Source organism: Anopheles cruzii, chromosome X (assembly GCF_943734635.1).
Source record: "Anopheles cruzii chromosome X, idAnoCruzAS_RS32_06, whole genome shotgun sequence".
NCBI classification, from domain to species: Eukaryota; Metazoa; Arthropoda; class Insecta; order Diptera; family Culicidae; genus Anopheles; species Anopheles cruzii.
This window is the reverse complement of record NC_069143.1, coordinates 4884266-4893344: the sequence shown is the minus strand read 5'-3', so window position 1 is coordinate 4893344 and position 9079 is coordinate 4884266. Positions and strand designations below refer to the sequence as shown.

Sequence of the window (9079 nt, the reverse complement as noted above, 5' to 3'; positions counted from 1 at the left end):
TGGTTGCATTTGCCTGATGACTACAATACCTCGCTACCGTGCAGTGTATACGCCTCGCGCGGCTCCGGTGGGCTGGTCATGTCAGGAGCATGGCGGACGACGAACCAACCACGCCCGCCCGGTGGAGTCATACATTCAAAATACTTAGACGGAAGTTGAAAAGAAATTTGTATGAAAAAGGTACGAGAAGAAATGTGCTGAGCCTCCTCATGCCTCTTCGGCTAGCCGCCTTGACGATCGCAGTTCCAGGAGTTTCCATTTTTTTCGACGTCTTCGGCGGTGGCGTTCACTTTAGTCACTGTCGTTGCTGCCATCACCGACTGCCGCCGTCTGGTCCCTGCCGTTGACTGACGGCGGCGGCCGTGCGGTCCACCAGCGACCGAAAGGCTGACGGGGACAAAGGACGATGACGGGGCGCACGAGGAGCGCGTAGAACGCCTGCCGGAAGCGCGGGTTGACGTAGCAGTAGATGAGCGGATTGTAGCAGGAATGCGACATTGCCAGCCAGTGGAAGACGAACCAGAGGTAGGGCAGTGGCTCCCAGCCCGGGTCGTCGAGGGGCACCAGCATGAAGATGTTGAACGGGAGCCAGCACACAATGAACGCGCTAACGACGGCCACCATCGTGCGAAGGGTGCGGCGCCAGGCCCGCCTCAGGTGCCGCTGGCGGACCCGCCCGGACTCGCCGAGCGGTGGGCTGGCGCCCACCCTTAAGTGCCACCCGATTTGTCCGTACGTGTAGACGAGGACGACGAGGGGCACGAGGAACTGCAGCAGCAGCAGGGCCAGAGAGTAGGCCTGGTCGGCGGCCGGGTCCGTCCAGACCTCGGTGCAGATCGACTGGGCGCAGTGCACGTGCCAGGCACTCGGCTGCACCAGCGTCGAGTGGAGGGCAATCGGGAACGCGGTGGCGGCCGCCACCACCCATACCACGCCCAGCCGCAGCATGGCCCGGAAGCGACCGGCAGCGGCGGCGGCGTCGGGCGCACCGATGCCGGACCGGGACCGGAACGGGGCGGAGCGCAGCGGCCAGATGATCGCCCGGTAGCGATCGGCGCTGACCGCGACGAGGGTGTACGCGCTGACCAGCACCGAGACCGCCTGGCAGTAGTTCACGACGCCGCAGATCGCGCCCTCGAACGGCCAGTACTGCAGCACGAACAGGGCGACGAAGGAGAACGGCACGCAGAACAGTGTCATCAGCAGGTCGCCGAGTGCCAGGTTCGCCAGGTACAGGTTGGTAACGGTGCGCAGCCCCATCCGGGGGCAGGCGACGATCACGATCACCGACGTGTTGCCGACGACCGACGCCAGCAGCGTGCTAATGTATGCTCCGTACACTAGCGCCTGAAAGCGCGGGCTGGCCAGCCCCGCCGGCATCACCTCGCTAGCGCTCCGACAATCGAACCTGATGCCGCCGCCGTCGTCATCGTCGGATCCACCGCCCGTGGCGTACTGCGCCGCCGTAGATCCGTTGCGTTCGACCATGGTTGCCCCACCGCCGGGTGGTTCCGATGGACTCCGAGGGACGACGGACACTGCCGAAAGCCTCCGGGTCGGGTTTCGGACCAACGGCGTCGACTCGTTTGCACTTGGCCCTCAAGTTTGGCGGTCTCTGGCTAATCACTCCGGTACCGGCTTACCAACAGTTTGCTAAATCATTTCCGAGCGGTGCGATTTCGATCCACATGACACATTATCGGTGGCATTAGGCTGTTCAATAAGTTCGCATGGTCGGTAACAAAGGCCGCTGCAACGAGCCTAATGTTTTTTTACTACATTGGTACACTCTTCACATGAACGTATGTGAAGTTTCATTTCAATCGGTCACTTAATTGTTTTTTTACAAGCCATTTAGTATCGACATGTCGCAGTATTTTTTACAATGGAAAAAATCAAGTATCGTGCAATGATTTAATTAAAAGTTTTGAAAAGCTTAAAAGCAAAGGAAAATTATGGGCGACTGTCGAACGTGTATAAGGACTCTTCGCCTTCAATTAGAGGATTGAACGGGGGGTTTCCAAGCTTAAACGTGGTCGTACTAACCTTCAAGATGATCCATGTTAAAAACATTAAAAAACCGACACAACATCTGAAATCGTAGAAAAAATACAGGATATCGTATTGGAAAATTGGCGAATCACTGAAAGAGATTTAGTATAAGGCCTAGCCATCTCATTGAGCAGTATAACCAATATTTTGACTGCAGTATTGGGTTTCAGAAAGCTCTGTGCAAAATGGGTGCCGCATTCGCTGAAAATGGAACAAAAATGCAATCGAATGCCAGTTTCTCGGCAACATTTTTATTTTGTTCGAAAGGATAAAGTGAATTTTGTGCACTAGGGATGAGACTTAGGTCTATCATCATGATCTTGAATCATAACAAGAGACTAAAGAGTTGATGTGAACCCGGTTCTCCGGCTCCGGAACGAGTTCGAGTCCAGAAATCGCACAAAAGGTGTTAGCATCAGTTTTTTGGATGCGAATGGAATTTTGTCAGCGGATTACTTACAAACAGATTAAACAATAAAAGGAATGGAATGGAATTGATAAATTTCGAGTCTCCTCGGAACAAGTGTATTGCTGTTCAGGAAAGCCATACTGAATAATTAAGTGTACTTCAAACCATAAAAATGTGTCGTTCTTATCGAGGCTACGAACTTATTGAACACCCTAGTAGTTGATACCCAGCCTGTCGTTGCCCGCCTGTTGCCAGGCAAACCCCATTCTCGACTACGACGCACAACAGGCGCTGAACTCGCTACCGGCGTAATAAGCTTCCTCCTCAACCTGAAGGTTCGGGTATGGAGCGATTGGGAGTTTGAAGAGCCCCTACTGCTGGCGGCTTTTGCACTGGGAATGTGCAACCCCGTCTGTGCACTGTATATGCATAGTATTTCTACCCGTCTGGTCCTCGTCCGATCGAAAGGATACCAACAACCGCCTAGCACCATCATCATCACCACCACCTTATGTTTGACCTTCGCTTGATATCTTATTTGTATTGTTCGTTTCAGATCGCGACATCTTCGGGGAGGAGAATCGCTTCAGTCCCCCCTGCCGGAAGCGAGCTCCATCGCCGTCCCTGTCGCTCTTTGCCCAGGAGCGGTTGGCAACGGCTGCACCCAAAGTGGAGGCATTCACATTTGCGGCAGGCGAAGAAGGCGACGGAGAAGAAGATGGCGAAGGCGAACACGGACAAGGAGAACGCGACGGAGATAGAGAGGGAGGCGGACGAGGAGGAAGCACCAGTGGACGAGGAGCACGAGAAGCAAGGAGGAAAAAAGGCGAGAAGCAAGGCGATGGAGGAAAAAAAGGAAGAGGGGAAGGAGGTGGTGGTGGAGCAGAAGAAGAAGACGGAGAAGGAGGCGGTGCGGAGGCGGGAGTAGAAAGAGGAGCTGAAGATGAAGCGGGAGCGGGGGAAGTGAGAACCAGTGGTGCAGGAGTAGCAGTAGTGCAGGAAGAAAGAGGAGGACGGAACGGAGTACGAGGAAGTGGAGAAGCGGGAAAAAGAGTAGCAGCCACATCCGGTAGTCCCTCCTCCAACAGCCACTCCACGACAGGCAGCATTGTCGCCGCTAATCACCACTATCACCACCAACACCACCACCACCACCAACATCCGCTCGGCAGCATAACGCAAGCCTACCGTCACCACCACCATCTCCACAACCCGTACCAAACCCACTATCAGAACATGCAGACAGGCCGGTTTCTCCGCAGCAATACATCCACCAAAGAACCTTGTTTTTCTTACTCTTCCTCTACTACTACTGCTACTATTACGGCTACGGCCACGACAACTACTACTACCACCAGCACCGCTACTGCTACTACCGCTACTACTTCTTCAGCTTCAGCGCCGCTTTCGATCACTTCCGGCGGGGACAAACGCAACTTGGAAGAAGAAAAACCGTTCCGAAACGGTAGACCTTCGTATCCTTCGGCCCCATCGTTACCCATCGCCGAGGAGAAAGAGCGGGAGCGGGAGCCAGCGGAAGAGGTGCAGGAGCGAGAGGGGGAGACGGCAGTGGTGGTGCCTGGTGCGGTGGTGCGATCTTCCTTCATCAGCTTCGGGACCAATCGAATAGCGCAGTCAGAGTCACCGCCAAGGGCCGAGGCGGCGGCTGTCAGCAAGAAGAACTCCCCCGCCGCCACCGCCACCGCCGCCAGTATTGGTGAGCGGCCAACGATGGCGGCAAAGCATGACAAGCGGTGCACCGTCCCATCCACGGTCAACCTCAACAACAACAACAACAGTACATTCCGTAGCTGTGACGGACCGTCGCCATACGTTGGGCTGCGCGGTCATGTTCCGACGAACGCCGAGCGCAAAGCGTACCCTCCCACGCCGCCTCCAGCCCTGGAGAAGGTGGATTGGCGGCGGTCGGAACCAGCGCCCAAGGAGAGCAGGCCTACGAAACCACCACCACCACCACCACCACCACTAGCACCACAGGACCACGACAACAACATTGCCAGTTCGTCGTCGTCGTTATCTTCATCGACGACGTCACCTCCGTACATACTCCACCCGGCAACTGCTTTATCACCGCGGCAACCACCGCCTCCGCCGCCACCGCCGCCGCCTCCACCACCACCACCGCCGTCGTCGTCTACATCCTCAGTACGTTCCCCACGGAGCGGAGCCCTGTACAATGAGCAGAGGGTGGCGCGGAAGGGTGTGATACGCGAGGAGCCCGGGGTGCCCAGTGGTGACCACTATCGGCAGCTACCATCGGCGAAGGGTCGCCCCGCTCCGCTACCCCAGGTGGTGCCCGAGGGAACGGTGGTGCGGTGCTCCGTCATCCAGCGGACGCCCGTCGTCGTCAAACTATCGTCGCCCGTGGAACCACTCCAGCAACCGCCGGCGGGTGTCGATCCCAACCCGCGGGCCGTCGACTTGAAGGTGCGCGTACCGGTGGCGCTGATCGCGGAACCGGAGCAGGAGCAACCGATCGACTACCACATACCGAAGCGCCCGCCGCCGACCGCGGCCGCTGAAGGGCCGCGAAACGAAGCGGAGGAGGAAGAGAACAGGGGCGCCGACAAGGGCGCCGAAGTGACAACGAGCCCCCACCCGGCCGCCATCTTGCAGCGGAACCTGCAGCCGTTTCGGTCGGCGGCCGCGGCAGCTGCGGCCGCCGCCGTCCTGAGCGGTATCGTACAGGGTGCCGCCGGCCACGGACGGTCCTCGAGCGGTGGAGGTGGCGGTAACGGCGCTGCCCAAAACCAATCCGGTGGTGGAGGTGGGGGCGGCGGGACATCGAACGGTGGTGGCGGTGGCGGATATGCGTCCGGTGGTGGCAGCGGAGGTGGAGCCAGCGGTGGTGCCTTCGGTGGTGGTACGGGGAGCGGCGGTGGTATGGGAGGTCGTGACGGTCGCTCCAACTACGGTCCGAACAGCCCTCCCACCGGCTCCCTGCCACCGTTCTACGAAAGCCTCAAGGGGGGCGGTGCGGGCGGAGCCCTGAACAGCTACAACGCGAACGGCGGCTACCTGACGAACGGCACGTCCAGCTACCAGCAACTGCTCAGCACGCTCGACTGTGAGGCCACCGTGCAGGAACTGAGCGGTGGTGGGTCGGGCGGCGGAGGTGAGAGCAGTTTGCTGGGATTGGGACCCGCCTTTGCCAGTTACGGGAGTGCGACGGGCGCGGGTGGCGACGGTGGCGGTGATGGTGAGAGAGACGGCGGCAATGACGGTGGCGGCGGCGGCGGCGCTAACGGCACCAGCGATGGCAGCGACATTGGCAGTCCGGAATCGGCGGCGGTGGTGGCGGTAGCGGCGGCGGCTGCTGCCGCCGCTATGGGCAAACACTGCCACCTGATGCTGCACAGTCACTTCGGGTTGCCGCTGAAGGACGAGATCGATCTGGACTACGATGCGAAGGTGGACTCGACCCTGCAGGGCCTGTACGTGAGTGGCAGGGCCGGGCACGGCGATGGCGGAGACAGCACGGGAGCGGCTGGTGACATTGTACCTGTGGGTGGTGGAGCATCCGGGAGTAACGGCGGCAGTGGCGGCTACGGGGTGACGGACGCCATGATTGACATCGGCGACTCGTTGCAGCTGACGAGCTACGCTTCGTCCGGCGGCGGCAGCCCCACGGTGCTGCTGGAAGGTTTGAGCGATGCGGATTTCTCGCTCTACTCGCGCGCCATGCACGACGAACAGTCGAGCAACGGCAACGACCTGGAGCTCACCTCCACGCCCTCGCTGACGCCCGACTCCGTGGGCACCCCGCTGCAACACATTGACTCCGCGCACGAAGCCTTCGGCGACGTTTACCCTTCCGGCGAACCGCACCACCACCACCCGAACGGACATCTGACACTGCCGCGGGAGTACGCGACGATGGTCGCTGCTGCAGCCTTCAGCAGTCAGCACCACTCGCTGACGCCCAACACCATCCAACCGCATCACGGCGGCCACCAGCAGCATCAGCACCAGCAGCAGCAGCAGCAGCAACAGCAGCAGCAGCAGCAGCAGCAGCAGCATCAGCTACAGCATTCGCAGCAGCACCACCACCAGCATCATCTGAATGCTCACCACCAGGTGGTGGCGCAACAGAGCCTGCAGAAGTACGGCGCGGCGCACGACAACAACAACCAGCCGGGGCTGGGCTACCTCCAGGCGGGCGTCGGAGCGGCCTCCTACCAGTCGTACCAGGCGCTACTCCGTTACGATCCGCTCGACGGCCACAGCAACTTGTCGCTGCCGTCGCCAAACGGCGGCTCGTCATCGTTGGACGTAGCGCTACAGCAGAGCCTGCAGCCGCCGATGCTACAAGGCGCCGGATCGAACGGCACCTCACTGCACCTCCAGCCCAACTCGCTGCACCAGCAACACCAGCAGCAGCAGCACCGATCGCTCGGAGTCCGATCGCCCGGAGCCACCTCCTCGAGCGTGGGCCACGTAGCGGTAGTCGGGCCACCCCCAGCCGTCATTGCTTGCACCATTCAGAACGTATGTAGTGGCGGAATGTTCTGCGGTTTGCCTAGAACACATGCCTTCACTAACGTTCCATTTTTTTTTTTAGCTCGGACTTCCTGCCGATTCGGAGCTGCAGTTCGTTAACGGCGGCCATGGCATCAAGAACCCGCTGGCAATCGAGAATGTGCCGCTACGGATGCGTATCGATGAGCGCCACAGTAAATCGCTAGGCGCCAGCGGCGGCGGTGGCGGCGGTGGGGGCGGCGGTGGCGGCGGCGGTACATCCAAAGCACGCAGCCACCAACACCACAGCCAGCAGCAACACCATTCGCAGCATCAGCTGTTACCACAGAAGCAGCTGGACAGTAATGCGGTCGTCGTTGGTTCGGCGACCATAGCTAGCTCGTCATCTGCGTCCTCAACGGCTTCCCTTTCCTCGGGCTCCTCCACTTCCTCTAACTCACCCTCCTCCTCTTCCGCATCGTCTACCTCGTCGTCCGCCGCTTCACCGAACGGGTGTAGATCACCCGGGCACAGCGGCATGGCTGGCGTTACGGTTGTGTGTGCTCCGACGGCGGCAGCCACCGACGAGGACCAGAACCGTTTCGTCTGTCGCATCTGTTCGAAGACATTCAGCCTGCAGCGGCTGTTGAACCGGCACATGAAGTGCCATTCGGATGTGAAACGGTACCTGTGTACGTTCTGCGCGAAGGGCTTCAACGACACGTTCGACCTGAAACGGCACACGCGCACCCACACCGGCGTCCGACCGTACAAGTGTAACTTGTGCGAGAAGTCCTTCACGCAGCGCTGCTCGCTCGAATCGCACTGCCTCAAGGTGCACGGCGTCCAGCACCAGTACGCCTACAAAGAGCGCCGCACGAAGGTATGGGATATAGCACAGCGTTACACTGCGTCGCACGTAACGCCCTGCGCCCTGCGCTAACTCTTCATTTCTCTCTTGGTCTCGCTTTTCTTTTTGTAGATGTACGTGTGCGAAGAGTGTGGCCACACGACGAACGAACCGGAAGTGCACTACATGCACTTGAAGGAGAAGCATCCGTACTCGCCTGCACTGCTTAAGTTTTACGACAAACGGCACTTCAAGTTCAGTAACGCAGCGTTCGCCAACAATCTGCTTGGCTCGCTACCGATGCCGGTGCACAATTGATGGGAAACCCAGGATGGTCTAGAGATGGACATAAGTTAAATTTCAAACACACCGAGCCACCCCATTCCTCTCCGCCTTACAGGAGCAACCATCCAACCATTCTCCAACATCATTTCCTCTTCCCCACACAGCGCCATAACCGCTCATATCCAATCCTGTCAACCGCTCACGCACCAACAACCAACAACCAAGCCTCCAACCGTCCACCCATCCGTCCACCCATCCGTCCGCCCATCCGTCCGCCCCACCCAACATCATCATCCCAAAAACCCACACATACACGCGCAGACGCGCACGGACATTAAGTATGACGATTTTCTGACCGGCCCGCGAAACGCTACAGGGACGACTGCTGATACCTAGTGCTTAAGAAACACGAAACACCGACACAAAACACAAACACACACACACACACGCACCAACCTATTTATTTGCTGCAATATTATGTTAGGCATCTTATTCGTTAGGAAAACGTAATTAGCGAACAATATATCCCTAGATTCGATGGTATGTTAGCTACACTAGCTGTAGATAAGCGTGCGCCAGCTCCAAACGTTGAAAAACGTGACAAGGAGAGAGTGAGAGGGAAAAGTGGGGGCGCCGAAGAAGCAAAATGAGACTCGGTTCGGATCGACAAAGATAGAGTTAAACTGTGTGGGATGAAGAAAGAATACAGTGGGAAGTGTGAGCTTGTTGGCTTGTTGGTGATCATAACTGCTGGCCGTTGACATGATCATCGCCTCCCAATGCACTAGAACCAGAGAAACGATAGACTCGTCGAATAGATACTCTATCGAACGGCATCCGGCCGTCGGTAGTGGCGGTGACTCAAGAAAGGAATTCAAAACTGCATTTTTTGTTGTTAAGTTTTCGTTTATAGTGAAGCGTTATTGCACACGCTACTTTTTTTTATTTAACTCTTACCTAAACAGTACGAGGGGGCGGGGAAGGGTTTGCTTAAACTGCATTTT

General features: G+C 58.0%; 3 protein-coding genes across 3 annotated transcripts; 2 read left to right on the top strand and 1 right to left on the bottom strand.

Annotated features, from left to right (window-relative positions):
* Positions 1 to 291: 291 nt before the first annotated feature.
* Positions 292 to 1401, bottom strand: LOC128277904 (RYamide receptor-like). Its single transcript, XM_053016510.1, has one exon. It carries the CDS (start codon positions 1378 to 1380, stop codon positions 292 to 294), a length of 1089 nt encoding a protein of 362 aa, XP_052872470.1. The 5' UTR covers positions 1381 to 1401.
* A 1778-nt stretch (positions 1402 to 3179) lies between these two features.
* LOC128277893 (caskin-1-like) lies at positions 3180 to 5156 on the top strand. Its single transcript, XM_053016499.1, has 4 exons — positions 3180 to 3294; positions 3564 to 4481; positions 4629 to 5062; positions 5136 to 5156. The coding sequence occupies exons 1-4, from the start codon at positions 3180 to 3182 to the stop codon at positions 5154 to 5156; spliced, it is 1488 nt and encodes a 495-aa protein (XP_052872459.1).
* LOC128268647 (transcriptional regulator ovo-like) lies at positions 4892 to 8108 on the top strand. The gene is given in 4 exon segments (XM_053005844.1): positions 4892 to 6492; positions 6577 to 7005; positions 7007 to 7823; positions 7923 to 8108. Coding segments are annotated over 4 exon segments (2559 nt in total). The 5' UTR covers positions 4892 to 5365.
* The last annotated feature ends 971 nt before the right edge of the window (positions 8109 to 9079 follow it).

Bases quoted from the DNA above. Each gene is read 5' to 3' on its own strand.
- LOC128277893 (XM_053016499.1), top strand. From the start codon at position 3,180: ATGGCGAAGGCGAACACGGACAAGGAGAACGCGACGGAGATAGAGAGG. The intron at 4,482-4,628 runs GTTCGTCGTCGT...CTACATCCTCAG, and splicing joins CCACGACAACAACATTGCCA to TACGTTCCCCACGGAGCGGA. The intron at 5,063-5,135 runs GTGACAACGAGC...CGGCCGCGGCAG, and splicing joins GCGCCGACAAGGGCGCCGAA to CTGCGGCCGCCGCCGTCCTG.
- LOC128277904 (XM_053016510.1), bottom strand. From the start codon at position 1,380: ATGCCGGCGGGGCTGGCCAGCCCGCGCTTTCAGGCGCTAGTGTACGGA.